Below are 21,952 nucleotides of genomic sequence, written 5' to 3' on the forward strand. Positions count from 1 at the left end.
TCAGCAGCTTCCGCCCAAGGGGTGGGGAGGGACCCCTGATGGGTCTACGTCCCGCGAGTTCACTGCCCGGCGCCCACTTGGGTGAGAGGAGGTGGAAAGTTTGGATGAAAATGAGGTTCTGTGGTTCCTGTCACTCTGGGTCCTGGGCCCACTGGCTGCTGCCAGGCCCCTTCCCGCCTCTGCCCGGAGGCTTGGTGGCTCTCTGCGGCTCAGACACTCAACAGTGACCCATGACCCCACCCGCCTCTTTTCCAGTCACATCCGTGCCCTGCAGCCTGGGGACCGGCCGGGGAGGCCTGCCCGCCACTGAAGCCCGCAGGGGTCCACTCTGTGCCAGGCTTGGTGTTGGGCACAGCCAGCCTGGGGGGAGGCCCTTTATCCCCTGACGCCACTCACCATCCATTCACGCACCCGTTCGTGTTTGCTGAGCACGTACTAGGTGCCAGCTCTGTGCCCTGCACTGGGGGGCAGAGGTGAGGAAGCCGCACAGGAGGCACCAGGCAGGTGGCAGCGCTCAAGGCTCCGGGGCTGCAGAGAGCACGGCTGCCGGCTGCCGTGTAAGGGAGGTGGGGAGGGGGCTGAGAGTGGGGGAGGGGAGGCAGGCTCGGAGCTGGCGCCCCTGTGGCTGTTGTGAGGCCGCCTGGCACTCCGCCACCTCCTGATGCCGAGTCATGAAGAGACACCTGGAGGCACAGACCGATGCCTTTAGAACGCTCCCTCCACGCGCGGCATTCACGTGGCGCCTGTCACCATGGCATCGAGGTGCTTAGACAGCCTCTCCCCACAGGAGCTCAGGAGCAGCGTGAAGCAGATGATCTGTGTCTCCCCGTGACGCGTGCTGCATGTATCACCGTGATGGATCGGCAGTCAATACCACCGCCCCCCGCCCCCCGCCGGCCCCCTGCCGGTAGGAACAGTCTTGCGTTCATACGTCTTCCTCACCTGGTGGGCGTCCCGCTCCTGCCTGCCCCTCGCAGCACTCCTGGCGTTGGTGGGGAAGCCTTGTGGCTTTCATCGCTCACGTGCAAAGCGGTGGGGCGGGGGTGGCGGGGGGAGCTAGCTCAAAACATGGAAACTGGACCCGTGGGGGCTGCGGGGGGGGGGGGGGGGGCAGGCTCGGCTTCACGCAGCGGGCGTGCAGGCCGGCCCGCACCTGCCCTGGTCTTGGGCCAGCTCCTTGGCCTCTGGGGGCACAGTGGTCCCCTTTGTGCGGTTGGGATAATAACCTTGGTCGTGGTTAATGGAGAAAGAAGGTGAAGGGCCAGCATGTGCTGGAACCCAACCTCCTGGGCCCTGCTTCCTCCCAGCGCCAGCGCGGGGTTCCTCACCACCTTGCCCGCCCGCCCCTGCCCTCTGTCCCTCCAGACACCTGTCCCCTCCCCCGCCCCCCAGCTCAGCCGGTGCTGGGCTCCAGGATGCCCAGGGGAAAAGCTCAGGTGGGCAAATAACGACCGTCCCCATGTCAGTGCTGCTGGACGCGAGGACGGGGCTGTCCTCTGGGGCCAGATGGGGAAGCCATTCCTGGGTCTCCTGGGGGGGGGTAGGTGGGCTCAGGTTTGGGGAGGCTGCAGGAGGTGGGCCAAGAGGGGCGTCCGCTGGGCCTCTGTGGGGACGGGGTGGCCCTGCTGGGTTAACGACCCGCCACACGTGTGGGGCTGGGAACGGTGGCTCCTGCCCCCACCCTGACTGCCTGCCCCTCCTCCATCACCCACCTGCCCCTTCCTGATCCTCCTCCCACCCCACCCAAGCCCTGCTCTTTGATGAGATCATTATGGGGGGGGGGCGCTCCTGGGCTATTGCTAAGGGGAAGGTTTCCTGACGTGGGCACCTTTAGCCAGTTTCAGGGTGAGCGGCTGAGCCAGGCCCTGGAGTTCCTCTGGAAATCTCTGTCCCCTCAGGCACCAGTGTCTCTGGACCCGCCACCAGCTGGAAAGGGGTCAGGAGGGGAGGAGCCCCCCACCTGGCAGATTAGGAGGCTCAGCACCCCCAGCTCTTCTATAGGAGAGCACAGAGCCTCGCCTGGCAGCCTCGCCTGGCGCCTGGTGGGGAGGCGGGGAGAAGGGGGGCTGTTCCCACTGCTGGAGCAGGAAGTTGGGGTCACTGAGAGGCGCGGGCCACGTGAGCCTTGAGGAAGCAGAGGGTGGCCAGGGAGGAGCTTGGTGTGGGGACACGAGGGGAACTGTGGCTACCAGCGGGCTGTCCTGCCCCGGGAACTAAAGAGGAAGGAGAGACGCTGTCCAGGAGGCCCGATGGAGAGCCGGCCTTCGCGGCGGTGGGTCCCGCCGGGCCCCCTCGCGGCCCCCCTCGCGGCCCCCTGGCTCCTGGGCCTGCTCCTGTCCCCCTGGACACTGCGGCTCACAGGTATCTGTCTTCCTTCTCCCCGGTCGCTGGCTCTGCACTTCAGAGCCGCTTTCATCCCCGCCGCCTGCGCTAATTCCCGTCTCGGGGGATTTGCTGCTGCGTTTGAACATTGCAGACTTCACAGGGAAGCCTTCGGGGCCAGGGGCTGCCTAGCTGATGCCTCTCGGTGGCTGTGGAAGGGGTGGGGGCGGCACTCGGCCCTCCGTGCTGACAGCCCCCCTCCCAGCACAGCCTGGCCTCCGGCCCTGGGACAAGGTGGGCGGGCACTGGGGTTGGGTGCGGGGGTGAGAGTGCCAGGGGATCTAAGGTAGAAGCAGGACCCTGAGCCCGCCAAGTACAGAGCCGCCGCGGTGGTGGTGGTGGTGGTGGTGGTGGTGGTGGTGCCCGTGTCAGCCGGGGAGGGGAGGGGTGGCAGCAGCTGCCCGCCAGAGACTAACCTGGAGCACAGAACGGTCGCTGTGACCAGGAAGGAGGGCACCACCCTTCCTGAAACACAGCCAGGGGCCGCGTCGTTATTTTACAACGGGAGCCAGGCCTCTCCGGGGCCAACGCTGAGTCCCCTCCTGGTCCCGGGCCCCCTTGGAAGCTGGGTGGCCCGGGTCCAAGGCAGGACCCGGGTGGGTGGCCTTGGGGTGAGTTCATCCAGGCCAGGGGACCCCCAGGAGTGTGCCCGGCCAGGGCTGCCCACACTGGGGTCCCTCGTGCTCAGGGCAGCGCTGACCCGGACCCCCTGACTAGGTGCGGTTCTCCCTCCTCACCCCGACCTCCGTGAGGGTCAGGAGCAGCCGCGCCCCCTCTGCCTTTCACACACACAGAATAGGAGCAGCTGCGATGACCATGAACCGGCCTCTCTGAGCTCAGCACCCCTCAAGGTGCCCTTGGGGTGCTGTCCCTACCGGCACCACTTAGGAGCAGGGAACGGAGACTCAGGGCGGCCGGGAGCTTGTCCGAGGCTTAGCTGGCGAGTAGAGGTCAGGCTCAGGGCTGGGTCAGCCCGAGCCCCGAGCTAGGACCCCAGGCAGGGGGCTCTGGGGTTCCACTCGCCTTCCTTTGTAAAGAACTTTCTTCAAGGAAAAAAAAATCTCCCCTCCTACCCGCAGGGAGGCCAGAGCAGAATGCATGGTGCCTGCGCAGGCCTCGAGGCCCGGCCGGTGACATGTCTCCTTGAGTCTGGTCCCCCCCGTGACCTCCCCCCCCCGCCCCGGAGCCGGGCCAGTGCAGAGACCGGCCTAGGAAACGCAGCTTGTTGGGGACTATGCCTTTGACCTCACACTTAGCCATTCTGAGCGTAATTTCCCCAGATTCCCATGGTTTCTGTTTGTGGGTCCCTCCTCCCCGAAAGGCCCCCCGACAGCCTGGAGGCTGAGTGGGGGAGGCTTTGCAGTGTGAAGTGCGGCGTTTTGTAACATCTCGGCTGCAAACAAACAACAGATTTCCCCTGCGTTGCAGCAAATCATGAAAAGAGAAACTGCTCTTTCACAAGAGGGAAAACCACCTGTGGGTTCCTAGGCCGTCTGGGGACAGCGGACGGCGCCCGCACTCCTGGCCCCGCCCCTGCCGTCCTGTCCTGGGCTTTGAGGGTTTGATGAAGGAACCCTGTCGCTCCCACATCCTCTGACCCCCCCAAACTCCAGCCATCAGCCTGGTGCAGCGGCTCCATCGACGCCCGCGGACCCAGCCCGCACCCCTCACCTGTGTCCCCAGGGGCCCTCGGGGGTGTGGTCAGGGAAGCCCGGGGCGATCCGCCTGAGTTTGAACTCACCCCGCGACCCTGGGCAGGCTCTTGAGGCCGTGGTGCTTCAGTTGCCTCAGCTGGTAAACGGTGTGATAGTCGTGCCGCCTGCCAGCACATGCGGAGACCCAGTGGCCGGGGCACATGGTTAGGGCTCTGGGGGTCAGCCCCGCCAGCCTAGCAGAGCCAACCAAACGCAAGTCAGGGGACAGGCTCAACGTCCGGGTGAGCCCACGGCTCCTCTGGGCCACTGACCTTCCCGGGGTCTCCAGCACACCCTGGGTGGCATCTCTCTTGCTCCGTTTTCTCAGAGGGCCCGGCAGCCGCCTGTGGTCTCAGGGGCACCTGCCCTCCTGAGCCTGGACACCTGCTCTAGCCCTGCTTCCACCAGGCTCAGCCACCCCCAAGGGCCGTGGGGCCAGGCAGGCCAGGCGCAAGCCCTGCCTCCTTCCACCCACTGCTGTGTGAGCTCAGGCAGGTCACTTAACCTTTCTGAGCCTCAATGTCCTCAATAAATGTCAGTCCCCTTTCTCTTCCCGGCTGTTCCAGAGCCCTGGGCCGTGTTATTTCTCAAATATCCATTGAGGAGGACCAGTTCTAGGCACAGGGGGCGGGGGACTGGGGGACCTAGAGCCGAACAGGACACAACCCTACTCAGTCTGGGGGAAGCTGAGATTCTCCTGGAGTTACCGATGCGGGTTTGCCTGGCCTCCCGTTTGCTCTGGACTCCGGTCCTCTCTCCCTCTGAAATCAGGAGCCTCCCGCCTTCCTTCTCACAGCTCCAGCCTCCGTCAGCTCTGGCCTCTGCCTTTCACCTGCGTCTAATCCCAATAAAGAGCTATGGAGGCTGGCAGAGAGCACCTCTCCGCTGGAGGTGGGCAGGGGGACTGTGGGGGTGTGTGTGTGGAGCAAGACAGGGAGGAGAGAGAGCAGGTGGGTGGGTGGCAGGCCCAGCAGGGATCAAGGCTGGGAGGCCAGAAGGCAGAGCTGGGAGGTCTGACTGGCGAGGAGCAGCGCTCAGCAGAGCCGTGGGGTGGGTCCCGCTGGGCCGCCGTTCCGGGCGGATTATAGACGCCTGCCAGGCAGGGGTTCAGACGCCGCTGCTGTCGGGCCTGTTGCCACTGCTTTCTCTTTTTAAAAGGTGAGAGGTGATGCACACACAGAAAAGCACAGCACATCCTCTAAATCAAAGTCCTGTGTGCCCACCGCCAGGCCAAGGAGGAGGGCAGTGCGGGCCTCTGAGCCCCGGTGCCCCCAGGCACCCCCACCCCTTTGCTGCGTGTCCCTGCCCGCTTTGGCCTTTGCACGGATGATCAGAATGATACCACGTATTTTCCTTTGTGGCGGCTTCTTTCATTCAGTGTCGTGTTTTTGAAGATCTATCGTGTTGATGGTGTGGCCGGCGTTGGTTCATTTTTATTGCTGAAGAGCAGGGGTTGCGGACCACAGCCTGCGGCTAAGCCCAGCCCACGGCCTTTTGGTACGGCCCACAAGTTATGAATGGTTCTTGGATTTTTAAAAAATATTTTGTTATTGATTTTAGAGAGGAAGGGAGAGGCAGAGAGGATAGAAACATCAATGATGAGAGAATCATGGATCGGCTGCCTCCTGCACGCCCCACCCTGGGGACCGAGCCCGCACCCAGGCCTGTGCCCTGACCGGGAATCGATCCGTGACCTCCTGGTTCATAGGTTGACGCTGAACCACTGAGCCACGCTGGCTGGGTGGTTCTTAGATTTTTTTTAATGGTTGGGGGAGGGGAGGAATCAAAAGAAGAATATTTCACGATTCATAAAAATTATGCTGTACTCACATTTCTGTGTCTGTAAATAAAGTTTTATTGGGGCAGAGCCCCTCACACTCGTTCACAGGTCATCTAGGACTGCTGGCGCAGTCAGCGCCTGCTGGGGAGCATCCCACCGAATGGAAATGCCGCCACTTATGTAGTTACGAGCAGATGCTTCCCGTCGGGGCTGGAATGCTCGCGCGTGGTCTCCGTGCACACGTGTGTGTGGTGCCTCCAGGGACACGTTCCCATCGGGCTGCTTCTCTCGGGGCTGCCTGCCTCCCTGGTGGACTGTGAGCTCCCGGAGGGCAGGGCGCCCCCATGGTGCTGGACCGGGAACATGAAGGGTCACAGGACGATCTCAGCGCCTCAGTGACAGGCCGCCCCCCAGGGGTTCCAAGCGGGTGGAGATCGATGCCACCAGGGGAGGCGCCTGGGCCCGGGGTGGGCCTGGTGTGGGCCTGGTGTGAGCCTCCTGCCCCCTGAGCCTTAGGCTCCTCCGGGCCCAGATGGAGTGGCCAGACCCTCGTGCCTGGTGACGGGAGAGTGGACGCAGGAGGGCTGGGCGAACAGGGACCCGGAGCGGGCTCTGCCTCCTGCCCCTCCCTCGGACCCTCCTCCTGCTCCCTGTCTGTGGGCCTGGGCGGGGCCTCCCTGTAGCGGGCGTGTGGGTGTCAGGCACTGGGATGGGGTCCGTGACAGAGGATGGGAAGGGACGACTGGAGTAAGCTGAGAGGGGGAGGGGAGGAGGTAGATGTGAGATTGGCAGGCGAAGCTGCTGGCCCCTGGTGAGGACAGTCTGCGGGCCTGGGTCTGGGTCCTGGGAGACTGTGGCGAAGTCACCTGGCCTCCTGGTGCCAACCCCTCCCACGCGGCCTCTGGCCAGCACCCTGGGCGGGTGGGGGGCCTAGGCCCTGGGGACCAGGTCGGTGGAGGGCCTGGCAGGATCTGCTTCCCTCCCGCCAGGGATGTGTGGGCTGCAGTGGGGGAAGGGTGGGGCCAGAGCTGGAGCCCCTCCGAGGTCTGGGCCAGACCCCTGCTTGCTGCTGATGGGAGGGGTGGTGGGAGGGACTGAGGGAGTGAGCACAGCCCAAAGCCAAGGGCGGGGAATGTCTCCTCACAGCGCAGCATAGGGTCAAGGGCACAGTTTGGCAGGCCCTTGGCAGCACATATTAACATGTAGGCCTGCAAACCCTGTGATCAGCGCCTCCCCTTCTCGGACCTCGTCCTGAAGAGCTAGGGGCCCAGGAGACAGCCTATATCTGCAGGGTGATCCCCGGGGTCCCCGTGCACAGCGCAGACAGCGTCACGCCATCGCGGGGCCTGGCAGCAGTGCGTTTAGCTAAGACCCCCTTCCGCCCAGGCGGCAGCCCCCTCTCCCATCCCCACTTCTTTTATATATATTTTTATTAATTTCAGAAAGGAAGGGAGAGGGAGAGAGAGATAGAAACAGCAATGATGAGAGAGAATCATTGGTTGGCTGCCTCCTGCACGCCCCCCACTGGGGATTGAGCCTGCAACCCAGGCATGTGCCCTTGATCGGAATTGAACCTGGGACCCTTTAGTCCGCAGGTCGATGCTCTATCCACGGAGCCACACCGGCCAGGGCCCACCCCCACCCCTGAGCCTCTGCTCCTGTGCTCACTGGCCTGGAAGGCGTCCTTTCACCTGCCCACCTGGCCACTCCAGCCTGTCCGTCAGCCCATCAAGGTCACACTCTGCTATTCCTCTGCCCACTCTCCCACTGACCAGCCCTGGCCCAGGATGTTCACCTGCGATCTGAGGGCGCAGGAGCTCCGAGGCGTGGGGGCATGTCTGAGCTCACCGGGGGCAGGTGAGGGTGCGGACACAGCCAAGGAACAAGCACCAACCTTTGGAAAAGCCGGAGAAAGGGCACAGAGAGAGGTGTGGGCTGGGGGAGCCTTGGAGGGAGGTGTCTGCAGGGCCAGGGTCAGGGCCAGGGTCAGGGCCAGAAACTGCAGGAGCCTCAGCTTAGCGCAGTGGTTCTCAACCTGTGGGTCGCGACCCTTTGGGGGTCGAACCACCCTTTCACAGGGGTCGCCTCAGACCATCGGAAAACACATATATAATTACATATTTTTTTTGTGATTAATCGTTATGCTTTAATTATGTTCAATTTGTAACAATGAAATTGTTTGGAGGTCACCACAACATGAGGAACCGTATTAAAGGGTCGCAGCGTTAGGAAGGTTGAGAACCGCTGGCTTGGCGGCCTGGGTCGGTGCTGACTCCCTGCTGTGGGGAGGGCAGGGGACTGGGCCAGAGGGAGCAGGGACAGGCTGGCTGGTGGAGGAACCATGGGGCGGTTTTGGCCCGGAGCGGACGGGATCTTGGGGGAGGAGAGATTTAAGGGGCGTCAGGATAACAGTGATCGGGTGCAGGTGTCCCAGGAAGGAGCTAGTGTACTGACAGGCAGAGCATCTGTATGTTAAAGGGAGGCTGGAGGGGAGGGGGCTGAGCCTCTGGGGGAAGCCTGATGCGAGGGTTTCCGGCCGTGGAGGAGACTGCGTGGCCGTCTCTAGGTTCCCTCTTGTCGTATTTCTCCAGGAAAGATGACCGTGTCGCTCCCCAGTTCAGAAGCCCTCAGAGGCGCTCAGGTTTCCATGACAGTGTCCCCTCCCCTGCCCCCCCCCCCCCCCCCCGCAAACCCTTTCTTTCAACTCCACCAGGCTCTTGAGTCTTCCTGCTCGGTGCCCTGTTGCAAGACTTCTAGAAGCTTCACTCAAGGGCTTTCTTGTGCTTAAATCCCCCTCCCTGCCCCCCGCACCCCCCAGCTGCCTCCTACTCTCCCTTCAAAGTTCACGTGGTACAGAGATGGGAGGAAAGATCACATGTTCCCACTGGGATGTCAGGAGGCGGGACTGCAGCGAGTTCCGCGTCCTTCTTGATCCTTCTGTGGTGTCTACAGTGAGCATGTTTCGCTTTAATAATGGGGGGGGGGGGGCTGAAGAGTTATAATTTAAAAGCCAAGTAAGGGCCCAGTCCCAGGGCCGCCCCCAGCTGGCTGCCCGGGGTCCCCCTCTGGTCTCGGCAGCTCTGAGTCCCTTCGTCCCACCCGCCCTGCTGGCATTCAGCAGGGGCCGGACCTCCCTGGTGGGACTCTAGGTGGGCACCCACCGGGGCACCCCGTGGGGTCCATTCCCCTCTCTCCATTTCCCCACCCCCGTCAGCGGCAAGGACCAGAACCCCGCCCCACCCCTTGGCGCTAAAATCATCCGCACCCCATCCTGACGCCCTTCCTCGAGGGTGGAGGGGGTGCGAAGGGAGAAACAGAGGCTGCGGGGGGGGGCACCCCCTCAAATGAGCTCCACCGTTTGAGCAACTTGCTTTTCAAACGCAGCCAAGGGGGAGGCGACTGCGAGAGAAACACCGGTTAATACGTGAGGCGTTCACATCGCTGGGGCCAAACACCCGACACGCTGCGCTGGGCTCGGTCCCGCGCGGCCACGGGGCACCCAAGGTCCAGGGTCTGGAGGCGTGAGAACTGCGGGGCCAGGGGGGTGGGAGAGATGTGACAGCCGGGCAGATGGCAGCGTTCCGTGGGCACCGGTGCTCACAGCTCCGCCATCCGCTCTGTTCAAAGGTTGCCTTCGGGCGCCTGCCCGCGTGCCTCCCCATCAGCCACTTGGCCACACGCCGCCCTGTTTGATGCGTGTCCGGAAGGACCGGCCGTGGTTCGGCACATCCTGGCGTTCACGCCCCGGCAGACGGCCGAGCGCGGAGATAAAACCCGCAGCCCCAGCTGTGTCCTCCCTGCAGCCCTGAGGGGCCCGTGGACAGAGGCCTGGCTGCAGAAGATGCCAGGATTGAATCGGGGGCGGAACTCGGTGCCTAAAACACAGGCCGCGGGCACAGCTTTCCCCTGGAGCTGGGGCGTCAAAGTGCTTCCTTTACACTCGACCTGAGTCTGAACAGACGCCTCTGACCAGCACGTCGGGGCTCTCACACCCTCGGCTGACCAGGCTGGCGCTCGGCGCGTAGAGGGGACTGAGTTCCAGGCAGAGGGGGGCTGGGGCCCAGGCCTGGCCCAGGAGTTGGCCCAGGAGTTGGGGGGGCCCAGGCAGCTCAGGGAGTGGGGAGGGAGGGGAGAGATGGGGACGGTGCCAGATTCTGGGGTGCGGGGATGTCATGGCGGTGGTGAGGGAGGGTGCTGGCTGGCCCTCCATGGACCCTCGGCTGCTGCAGGGCCCGTCTGTGGAGGCACACAGGCCACCAGCGTCTGCTCTGGGAGCCCAGGCTCTGCTGGAGGGGCAGCAGGAGGCACCCCCTAACGTTGCAGGGTCCGTTCTGAGTACCATTGTCCCCAGACTCCTATAAGCCGCCATCGCCATCGTGTCTGCCTATTCGATGACCCAAGTCTAGAAAAATGGCCTCTGGGTTTCCGCTCCCTTTGCAACAAGGGCCGGTGCTTCCGTTTGAAGTCTTTTCTTCTGCGTTGAGGCTTTACAATTGCAGCCCAGCCTCGTGGGTAAGAGTGCGGGGTCAAGGACCCCCAGAGACCCGGCGTAACGTCCCATCGCTACCCCCGCCTGGCTGTGCTGCGTGAGGGAAGCTTCTCCCTCCTCCGAGCCTCCGCTCCCCGTCTGCAGAAGGGGAGTGTGCCCGGGATGATAGGTCCTACCAGCCCGTGGCCGGACAGCGTGCCTGAGAGTGTGCTGTGCAGGGCAGCTGTGCCCCCAGGAGTGTCTCAGGGAGGAGGTACGCACTCAGGGACAGCAAGGGAGCAGGAGGACACTGAGTGTGGGAACAGCACGGCAACGTCTCAAGAGCCTGGCAGGCCTGGCGCCTGCGGGCAGTGATGTGAGGGCCGGGGCCGCTGAGCCGGGCTGTGCAGGGCCTGCAGACACGGCTGGACCCTCCAGGCCAGGGACTTGCAAGGTTTCTTTAAACGGCGGCCCGCAGTCAGAGGATGCACGTTATAGCGCGACCCCGGCTGAATCCGCTTGTGTGAACGTAGCTGAAACCAGGAGGTCACGAGCGGGGCCTTTACGACACAGAATGTCCCGTGTCGCTGCTGTTGTTCTGCTTGTCTTGACCTTGTACACTGACGTCAGACTCCTCCCTGGGTCTCCTCTGCGGGCCGGGCCAGCTGGGCAGCTTATGGATCCCAGGGGCAGCAGGCAGGCTCGGCTGGGGAGCCGGGTGGGGGTGGGGGGGTGGTTCCCAGAGCTGTCAGCCCTCAAACCCGCCGGTCCAGTGGCCACGGGTTCAGAAGAAGAGCCGGCAAAGGAAGGAATCAGGCGGCAGCGGGCGTAGGAAGTGTTTCTCAACACGGGTGCCGGCAGCAGGACGGGCGAGGCTCGGGAGGCCGCCCCCGCCGTGTGCCCTGCGCTGGGGTGTCACGGGGAGGCCTCGGGAGTCATCCGACTTCCTTGCCTCCTGCTTGTCCCTGGGAAAGGCGGGCTGGCCCGGCGGAGCTGTACGCGTTCCTGGCCCCTGCGGGCCCCGACAACCCCATATAAGCTGGCGTTGTTTTCTCCCGTGTTGCGGGGGAGACACTGGGCTTCAGCGAGGGAAAGCCACTTGCCCAGGGTTGCACAGCCTTTAGGTGCCGGAGCAGGATCCAAACCCAGGCCTGCGCTTTCCCACGCGCCCCTCCCCCCTTCCTGGCCAGGCCCCAGCTTCCCAGCAGTCCCTGGGGCTGCGAGAAGTGAGGGATGGAGGATGCACCATCCCTGGAAGTGGGGGTAGGCAGCGCGTAGGGGTGGTAGCCTGTGCTGTCCCCCGAACCCTCTGGGCCTGGGAATTGTATAGGGTTGGGGAGGGGAGGACATGGCGGTCCCCACGAACAGCCAAGTTCTCGGTGGCAGTGGGCTGGGTGGCGGCCTGGGGAGCGGGCCTCCCGGACACCAGGCTGCCCCTGTTTTCCAGTCCAGCCCATCCCCATGGGCCCCACCCACCGGGTGCGCCCGCTCTCTGCTCTGCACCATCCACACTCACGGCTTCCGCGGCTCCCTTCCAGACGTTGATTCACGGGAAGATGCCATGGGGGGGGGGGCAGGGAGAGCGGGCAGGGGCGGAGAAAGCCTGCCAGCCAGGTGCCAGGACAGGCGGCCCCGCGCTGGCAGGGTTGGGAGTGGACTCCCTCGTGCACTTTTGGGGTGTGCCAACGGGGCTCCCATGGCTCTCCCTGCTCCTCAGCCCAGGAATCCGAGGCTCCCCCGCCCCCACCCTGGGCCATTTGCCCCTCTCGGCTTCCCACCAGCAAAATCCTAAAGGACCCCCGAGGCTGGCTCGCTGCCCCGCCCACCGTGTCCCACACTCCCTTTGCCTGAACCAGTGACAGATAATGATGCAGTCACCGGGCACAGGATGGGCACCACTCACTGTGCCATCCCAGCGCCACTCGCTCGGGGACACCCCAAGCTCTGCGTGGTCTCCCTGACGCCCTGGGGCTGTGGTGAGAAGCAGGCGCGGGCAGGCTGGGTGCCCTGCGCTCTCCCGAGCCCCTTTGCCCTCGTGCCCAGCCTGCAGCCAGGCGCTGGCCTGCCTGTGAACATGTGTGCCTTCTGCCTGGAGGCTGACACCGCCCCCTAGCCCCTGATGCCCGCTGTGCCCGGTGCTGCCACGAGCACCCTCACTGGGCGGGGTTCTGACCCCACTGCCTGGCCCGGATGCTGCTTTTCTTCCTCAGCAGACAGCCTGGGTCCAACCCCAGCTCCGCCACTGGGAACTCCGGCTTTGGGCCCCTCAGCTCCTCTGGGTTTTGTCGGGCAGTTTTGAGGCTGCCGTCGTTGGCGTGTGGGATTGTGGTGTTGAGCTGACCCAGGGCATGTGTCACGCTCAGCCGGTGTTTCCTACACGTTTCCTTCCGCTCTGTTCTTGGGCCAGTTCTAGCCCCTGTGCACATGTGTCCCTTGCTTTCTGTTCCTCTTTTTTTTCTTTTTGTTAATCCTCACCCAACGATGCTTTTCCATTGATTTGTAGAGAAAGTGGAAGGGAGTGGGAGAGGCAGAGAGAGAAACATCGATGTGAAAGAGACACATCGATTGGTTGCCTCCCCTGGCCAGGGCCAAGGATCCAGCCTGCAACCTAGACACATGCCCTTGACCAGAATCGAACCCAGGACCCTTCAGCCCGCAGGCCGACGCTCTATCCACTGAGCCAAACCGGCGAGGGCTGCATTCTGGCTTTCAGTTTGCTGATGACCGCCAGACCCGGACACCCGCATGTCCCTCCCCCACCTCCCCCCCGGGCCCCCACCCAGGCTCCCTCTGCTTCCCTGTTAGACTGGGGACTTGCCAGGCCTCAGATGGGGTGTGCTGTGACCTCACCAGTACCCCTAAGATGTTTGTTGGAGGCGCACATCGTGGCTGAAAATGACTCTGAACCTGCCTGTAGCAGCGAGCGTAACTGGGGGATGCGCCTCAGCCAGCTGGAGCAGCCTGCACCCCGGGAGGTCCAGGAGAGGGGGGGCTGGGCTGCTGGGGTCCGGGTCCGGGGTGCTGACACCTCAGTGAAAGGAAGGGCAGTGGAGGCCACGGCCAGGCCAGAGCCGGGTACCTGCGTGCCTCACCGCTCCCCGCTTCGGAGGCAGCAGGTCCACGGAGGCCTGAGGTTCTCCTCTCTCTGCATTTTCACGATCCTGACCCTCTGACCTTAAAGTAACGAATCCCGGAAGAATCCAGAGCAACAGTCGTCTGTTTTTATAGCCTCCCCCCCACCCCCCTCAAACTGTAGAGACGGCGTGATCGCACCAGCAGATCCTCGTTCTCTGGCTGTACCGCACATGCAGGGAGCTCTGTAAGACACCCGGGTGTGCCTTCCTGCCGGGACCCACAGGGAGGTGGCTGCGTGGAGCTGCAGCGTGCCCGCCTCCCCAGGCCTGGAGGCGCCTCTCAGACACAGGGAGAGGAGGAGCAGGAGCCACACAGGGAGAGGAGGAGCAGGAGCCGGGAGGTGGCGAGGTGGCGCGCCTCCGAGAGGCCCCGCGTGCCCGCCTTCCTGGTGGTCTGGGTCCAGTTCCAACCTCCCGACCCCCAGGAAACACGAGCCGGGTCTGAGCTGGGCGCCTGGAGGGCCATGCGAGCACCAAACCGGAGGATGGGATGAAAGCGGGCAGCGCTTCGCCACCGGCTCAGGAGTGCGTAGGAGCTGGGAGGGGAGGAGGTGGATGTCCCAGGCCGAGGGCACAGCCGACGGGAGCCTGGGGCCGCTGGGCGGGGCGAGGGGTGTTCATCTCACCCCTCTCGCCTCTAGTCCTTCACGGTCCATCGGGGACTCCAGCATATGCCTCTGCACCCCCCCGCCCCTGCCCCATCTCACAGAAACCCCAGCCCTGGGTCAAAGCTCCTTGTTTACAGCTCATTACTGTTATAGTTCAACAACGACGGCGGCCACCCTGCAGCAGAGCAGGGATGCAGAGCCGCTGTGCAGTCCCCGCCTGCTCCGCCGGCCAGAGGGGAGCCCCGGGCAGCTCAGTGGGTTCCCCCGAGTGAGCATCGTCATGTGAATGAGGTGCGACAAAGCCGACCCACCGTGACACCCAGACATGCCAGTCCACTCCCTGGAACTTCAGTGACTTTGGGGGAGGGGGTGTCTCTCTAGTTGCTCAATAAAAAAACTCAAAGTATCAGTGTGGCTGGAGCTTCGAGGGACTGATGGGTGTGAGGCCATCCCTGTCCCTGTCCCCCCTCTTCCAGGCTCCCCTGCCCCCCGGATCCTGCTCAGGGCTGAGTGGAGAGACCTGAGCAGAAAGCAGCTGGCCTGGCGCCAGCCCCACATCCAGGCAGGAGCCCACGCCTCGCCTTCCCAACAGAATAAATCTCGCTGCTTCCTGTGCGCGTCTCAGACGCACGATCTTCTCCCGATTAACAACCTGGCCAGCATGTTCTTGGCTGCTCGCTGCCGACCTCAATTTAGAACTGTCTGTTGTGTGGCGGCCGAGAGGGAAGGTGCTGGGGGGACGAGGCGCGCTGAGCCGAGCGGCTTGTGCAGCTGGGTCTGGTGTGGGAGGTGTCCCCCGGCCCAGACGCTGCCCGCTGCCCGCTGCCCGCTGCCCGGCATCTCAGGAGCCGGCAGGAGGCGGAGGCCGGCCAGGCAGGCTGTGGCTTTGGGGCTCTCAAACTGCTTTCCTAGGGTCGCTAATGGGGGGGGGGTGTGGGGAGGAGGCAGCTCCCACAAAACTGCCTTTGTAACCCTCACTGAATCTCATGGTCACGGCCAAAACGGCCCGTGTGGACGCCTCTGTGTTGTGCGAAAGCCGCTCCCGGCGTTGCTGGCTGGAGTCCATAAGAACCTGGCGAATTCTCCTCCGAGCTGGGCTGGGGGACAGCGTGTGTCCGGGGCCTGGCTCGCCTCCTCCTCCAGGCGGGCAGAGCTGGGGAGACCTGCCCCCCCCCCCCCCCCCCCCGCGTGTCCACGGCCGGGAGGTGTTTCTTCTGCCGGGAAGGGTTTCTTTATTCTGTTTCCTGCTTCCTTCCTCTTTCACCAGATTCGGTTCTTCTCACACCCAGAGCTGTTAGCCCACGAGGCTTCTTGCCTGGGGCGGGGGTGTGATGGGAACAGGTCAGGGTGTGGTGGGAACGGGCAGATCTTCTAGCCCCGGGCCTGTGGCTGCTGCCTCTGAGAGAGCACGGACCTATGAACCAGGAGGTCACGGTTTGATTCCTGGTCAGGGCACATGCCTGGGTTGCGGGCACCAATCCCAGTGTGGGCACTGCAGGTGGCAGCCGATCTGTGATTCTCTCATCATTGATGTTTCTCTCTCTCCCTCCCTCTCCCTTCCTCTCTGAAATCAATAAAAATATATTTTTAAAAAAGGGGGGAGGGAGCTAGCAGCTTGACCTCCCTGACCATCGGACCCCTCTTTTCTGGAAAACGTAGCTCTGACACACTCTTCCCGGGTGTGCGGGGAGAGGGATCGTGTGTAAGGTGCTGGGCACACCCCCGCTCGCCGCAGGGCGTGAGGAGTGGGAGCGCCGGTCCGCCGGGCGCAGGCGGGGTGAAGCCGCCCCAGGGTCAGCCGTGTCTCCCTTTCCTTCCTCTGCAGGAGGGCAGTCGGTGGCCCACACTGGCCCCCCCATTCTGGCCTCTCTGGCCAACCAGGGCGTCTCCTTCGGCTGCAGAATCACCTACCCGTACACCCCAGAATTCAAAACCTTCACCGTCGGCTACTTTTATGTGAACCGCCAGGGCCAGGAGAGCGCCGAGGAGCAGACGGGCTGCCAGCCCAGCGCCGGCCAAGAGAACCAGACCCACACCACGGAGTGCCAGGTCACCCCCAGGCTGCCCAGCGCGTTAGCCACCGGCACCTACTACTGCTCCGTCCACTGGCCGAGCTCCAGAGTGAGGGGCCCGGGCACCTTCATCCTGGTCCGAGGTGAGGCCTCCGTGGCTCTTGCAGGGCAGCGGCCCCGGGGGTTTCACGCAGCAGAGTCTGGGGCACAGGGTCTAAAGCGGGGTGTGTTCGCCTCATCCTTCGCCTTTGGCTAAACAGAACCAAGCTCCTGGGGAGCCCCTGCAGCACAGGTGCCGCAACACACCCCTCGTGTGGCAAGGGCAGAGGCCTGGGGTGCGGGCCTGGCCCGGCCCCCTCGCCCCGTGCTCCCCGTGTCCTCCGGCGGGAGGGTGCCGGTGTTGGCACGTGTGTGTGGTGGCCTGTGGGTGAGCGCTTGGCTCGTGTGCGTCTTTCTGAGGACAGAGTCCTCATTTTCATCGGGTTTTCTCGAAGGAGTGACGGCACCAGGAGATTAACAGTCTGTCACCGAAGCCAAGATTCTCGGACCTGCCCTCCGACGCCCACTGGTGGGGGCCCGGGCTTCGGAACCCCGAGTCCTGGCTGTGGCTCCCAGTCCTGCTGCTGGCCAGGCTGTGACCTTGGCCTGGTCTGCATGGTCACGCCCTGCCTGTCAGAGGCCTGTATGGGGGTGAATGAGACCCTGCACGCAAGGGCTGAGGCCTGGTGACAGGATGTGCGTGATGAGTAACAGACACGGATGTGCTGGCACGCGGTCAGCGCTCCACGGCTCTGTGCCAGCTGGAGGGAGGGAGGGGGGGAGGGAGGGAGGGAAGGATGAATGGCTCAGGGGCAGGGGCTGGGCTGTGCCCTTCACTGCTTCCCCAGCACCCCTCCCTCCGCCCCGTGCAGGCCCGGCGCTGGCCAGGCCCGAACAGACCATCCCCTCCGGCCTCCCCATACCTGCCCATGTGACCCCTGTCTCCGCGTGGAGAAAGGAGGCCCGGGAGATGAAAGGACTTGCCCAGGGCCCCACAGGCAGGTCTCCGTGGAGCCAGCTCCCTGAGGCAGGGCCCGTGGGAAGCATCAGGCAGCTGACCCGGGAAGGGGCTCAGCCACCGTGCGTGTGAGGAGGAGGACATTGGGAGAGGTGGAGTCTGGGGTCCTTGTGGGGAAGGCTGGAAGGGGGTCCTGGGTAAAGGGGACCAGGGATTGGGGGCCTGGAGGTTGTGGGGTGAGGCATCACTAACCCCTCTGCTTCCCTGCCTTCCTCCTAGACACAGGCTACCGAGAGCCCCCAAGCGTCCCCGAGAAGATCCTGTTCTTTAGTTTCATCGGCATCCTGGGTGCCCTGAGCATCCTGGGCACGGCCCTGCTGCTCTGGAAGAAGGTAGGGATGGCCACGGGCCTCGCCCTGCCCCTTCGCCCCTCGCAGTCGCTGGGAATGCCCCGAGGGCCCAGGGCTGCCTGCCCGCCCTGCAGGGTGTCCCGGTGGGCCCTGGTGACTAGGTGGACAAGCCTCAGTCCCTCCCCCTTTTTAAGTATGTTTTTATTGATGTCAGAGAGGAAGGGAGAGGGAGAGAGAGAGAGACAGCAATGATGAGAGAGACTCGTTGATCAGCTGCCTCCTGCACACCCCACACTGGGAATCAAGCCACAACCCGGGCCTGTGCCGGGAATTGAACCGTGACCTCCTGGTTCATAGGTCGATGCTCAGCCCCTGGGCTACGCCAGCCTGGCATGCCCCCTTTTTTAAAATGGGAATTCCAGCCGAACCGGTTTGGCTCAGTGGATAGAGCATCGGCCTGCGGACTGAAGGGTCCCAGGTTCGATTCCGGTCAAGGGCATGTACCTGGGTTGCGGGCACATCCCCCGTAAGGGGCGTGCAGGAGGCAGCTGATCGATTTCTCTCATTGATATTTCTAACTCTCTATCCCTCTCCCTTCTTCTCCGTAGAAAATCAATAAAATATATTTAAAAAATAAAATAAAATAAAATAAAATGGGAATTCCACGCCCACCTTGTCAGGCTATTATGAGGACTCAGTGAAAATAAGGGCAAGTTCTCTGCACACTGTACAGGGTGGCACGGATGCCAGTGGCCGTCCCACTGTCTACGAGGCCTGCACATTCCAGGGAAAGGAAGGAGCGGGAACTCCAGGGACCGGCAGGTACATGGGACCCGGGTTCCAACCCGGCCCCTGCCAGGTCCTGGCTCTGTGGCCTCAGGCAAGTCGCCTGCCCTCTCTGAGCCTTCCCACCCTCAGGGAGGGACAGATTTCAGGAAGACTTGTCTTGCAGGTTTATTGAGGGGCGTGAGACCCAGCAGGGAACGTGTTTAAGGCCCCGCCTGGCGCCCCGAGAGGCCCCGTCTTCCTGAGCAGCCATCGCGCTGTGACTGGGGGTGGCGCTGGCTTGTGCCTGAGAGTGGAGGAGCTCTCGAGAGCTAATCCTGAGTAACTGGGCTGGGGATTGGCAGGCAGCCAGGGTTTTTAATTAGCTTCTGCCCAGAGACAGGCTGCTGTTCTGCTGCTGGCTGTGCGGTGCCTGCCAGGAGGGGCGTGATGGGACCCCTCCCTGGGCCCCCTCCTCGGAAGGAGCTGGGGGGCGCCTCCTACTGCCTCTTCTCTCTGAACCCTCGGGCTCCCCCTCCCCCCGCCCCCCACCACCATTAGCACTGCTCGTGGCCGCCAGCATGAGCTTTCTGAAACCACATTCCCGTCCTGGCCCCTCCCGCTGAAAGTTCCCACTGTCCATCCTCTTCACGCCCCTGCGAGGCCGTCCTGGCCCGCCACGCTGACCACCTTGAAGTTCCTCAACACCTCCAGGCCTGGGCACCTGCTGTTCCCCCTGCCCTTCCTCCCTGTCTTGCCAAACGAACATCTCAGGCGTCAGGCCTTAGACATCCCTCCTGCCAGGCGAGGCGTCCGCCCCTCCCCGTGCGCCACAGGCTGTCCCCATGGGTGGGTCCGTGTGCCGTGCGTTGGGAGAATGCTGGTCCCTCGTCTGCTCCCCACTGGGCCCCAAGCTCCATCGCTCATGCCGCCCAGCTCGAAAGCGGAGCCTGACCGCTGTGCGTTGGCTGCTGAGGGCTGCCCGAGGGCCCCGCACTCGCCCTCCCATAACTTCCCTGAGTCCTCGCGACAGTTTTGCAAAAGAGGGTCACTGATGAAACTGGGGCCCGGAGAGGGGAAGTGGCCTGCCCGAGGCCACAGAGCCCTAGGGCAGCGCGCTGTTTGCTCAGCACCGCCCCCAACAGGGGGGACCCTGCCTCGCTGGCACCCCGCCGGCGGCTCCCGCCTCCCTGAGCCAGGCCCGTCTCTCTGGGCAGGTGAGTGGTGAGATTCAGGCCTCGGAGGCATTCGGCACGATCCCTGGAGAGGGCAGGGCCAGGCAGCAGGCGGCAGGGGCTGAGCGATCAGTTTGTGTGTGGCCTCACGGCAGCCTGCCACCCTTTCCCCGGTGGAGCTGCCAGGAAGGAGACAGGGGAGTCCCTGTTCCCACCCTGACAGCCCTAACGGGCTTCCTCGCAGAAACAGATGCGGGCGACCTGGAAGCAGCTGGCTCCGAAGATCTCGGCTGCAAAGATCCCGGCCCCGAGCACGGCCGGCCCCGAGCAGCCTCCGGACGAGTCCCCCTACACGGTGAGTCCGGGGCGGCCCCTCCCTCCGGCCCGGCCCCCCTCCCTCCGGCCTGGCGTGGGTCTGGCTCCCAGGTTTGGTCATGCTCCCCCGAATGACCCTCGGTCATGCACTCGCTGTGACCTCTCTGAGCCTTCAGTTCCTCATCTGTAAACTGGAACAGGAAGTCCCACCTGGCGGGCTTCCGATGAAGGTGAACTGAGATTCTGGGCGTGGCCCTGGCCCCTGGCAGGAGGCCCATGTGCAGTGCCCGGGCCCCTCCTGGAACGAGGGTCTCAGGGCAGGAGTTGGTGAGGAACGAAGACGGTTCCTTCATCCAACTGGATGCCTCACCAGCTCCTTCCTGTTTTTATTGCGCAAACATCGTAGCAACAAGAATCACAAAAAGAGGAAAAGGTCGCCACCGTCCCGACCTCTTTACATCAACCCTTTCTTTTATTTTTTTAAAATATTTTTTAATGGATTGCAGAGAAGATGGAGAAGGAGAGAGAGAGAAAAACATCAATGATGAGAGAGAATCATTGATCGGCTGCCTCCTGCACGACCCCACTGGGGATGGAGCCCACAGCCCTGGAAGGTGCCCTGACCGGGAATCAAACTGTGACCTCCTGGTTCATAGGTCGATGCTCAGCCACTGAGCCACACCGGCTGGGTGACATCAATGACTTTCAATTCTTCACACACCCCACCCCCCCAACCTTTCCATGTACCCTAGCATCTTCCATCACTAATGGTCTTCGTCATTATTGGAGGGAGAGGCTCAACCAGGTGCCCAGCTGGGTGTGCCCACCCAACGCAGCCCGCCCCCCGGGCGGCACGCAGCCACCCTCCTGGCGGCCGGGAAGGTGACAAGTGTTTTTGCTCAGTGCCGCCTGTTTTAGCTCCACAAGCAACATGTGCTCATTGTAGAGAACGTGCAGGATGAGTGCCGCGCTGTCAGCTGGGGTCTCCAGCCCCGATCTCAGCTCGCTGCCTGGGGGTGCAGAGCCCTGCGGGTCCTGCAGGCACCCCGGGGCTGTGTTCCAGGGCTGCCTCCAGCGCTAGGATTCTGCCGTGTTCGCTGTCACTGCTCCTGTCCCCACCAGCCTGGCTCGCACATGACACGTGGGTCCTCCCTGGATCTCCACAACACCCCCCACCGAGGGCATTAGGACATGGCCCCATTCACTAAGGGGGGGGCTGACGGGGGGGAGGCAGAGGGACAGTCCCTGTGGGGCAGCACCCACAGCTCCTAATAGCACAGAGCAAGGCCAGCGCCCCAGGGTCCTCAGCCCCTCCACCCAGGGAGTTTCCACCAGCCTCCGCTCCCCACGCGGCCCCAGACTCCCACACACGCTCCTTCCCTCCCAGCTACTCACTGTGGGTTTTCCCACAAGGCCTTCTGGTGTCAGCTGTTAAATAAACGCCCCCCCCCCCCCTCTCCCTCTATACACACACACACACACACACACACACACGTGATCTCTCTCATATATATCAAGGGAAGAAAATAGCCATCATCCTAATTCTGTCTTCTTTCAGGATAAATACTAGTAACATTGACTTCCATACCTTCTGGTCCATTGAAAAAACAAAACATACAAAGAGACCCATACATACATTCACACATACATTTTTTTTTAAATTGGAGTAATACAGCTATTTTTTTTCATGTTACACTATCTCGTGAGCATCTTTCCACGTGAAGAATATTCTTTTACAAGATTATTTTTGATGAAGGAGACTCACCTTTGCATGGAGCACCTTTCTCGCCTGTGTTGAGGTGCTTGGGCAGCCCCTCTGGGGTGTGGGACAGCGGGGCAGGAGCTGGTGCAGGCGGCTTGGGGAGGTTTGAAGGTGCAGAGGGAGGCCACAGGCTTTGCTGGCCAGTCCCTACCAGCTGGGATTGGACCTGGCAGACAAGAATGACATTAATCTCAGGAATGATAATGTCAGGAGCCATTTGTTGAGCACCTACTGTGTGCCAGGCACCGAGTTAGTACTCCCGCCCATTATCTCATTAATTCTCACAGTGGGGGTCTTAGGATCAGGTGTTACCCTCATTTTCATTTTATTTTCTAATTGCCTACTGCTCGGATGTAGACTTATGATTGGTTTTTGTATATTGACTTGATATAGAGGGTGACCTTGCTGAATTCACTCATTAATTCACCTTGCTGAATTCTAATGGTTTCTGTGTAGATTCTGTTGGATTGTCTATGAACCCAGCCATGGCAGCTATGAAAGTGGAAGCTC

At 62.7% G+C, this 21,952-nt stretch overlaps 1 protein-coding gene across 2 annotated transcripts in view; it reads left to right on the forward strand.

The window, feature by feature from the left end:
* The window catches only part of NFAM1 (NFAT activating protein with ITAM motif 1), a 73,033-nt gene that overhangs the window by 41,051 nt on the left and 10,030 nt on the right, over window positions 1–21,952 (forward strand). Inside the window, exons 1-4 of one of the 2 annotated variants that reach the window (XM_059680813.1) lie at window positions 2,140–2,361; window positions 15,892–16,221; window positions 17,355–17,467; window positions 19,610–19,720. In XM_059680813.1, the coding sequence (XP_059536796.1) occupies window positions 2,250–2,361; window positions 15,892–16,221; window positions 17,355–17,467; window positions 19,610–19,720 (666 nt within the window). In that variant the 5' untranslated portion in view covers window positions 2,140–2,249. Of the gene's footprint in view, window positions 1–2,139; window positions 2,362–15,891; window positions 16,222–17,354; window positions 17,468–19,609; window positions 19,721–21,952 lie in introns of those variants that run through there. The other variant, XM_059680814.1, reaches the window with a different exon arrangement.

The sequence above is a fragment of the Myotis daubentonii genome, chromosome 2 (genome assembly GCF_963259705.1).
Source record: "Myotis daubentonii chromosome 2, mMyoDau2.1, whole genome shotgun sequence".
Taxonomy (NCBI): domain Eukaryota; kingdom Metazoa; phylum Chordata; class Mammalia; order Chiroptera; family Vespertilionidae; genus Myotis; species Myotis daubentonii.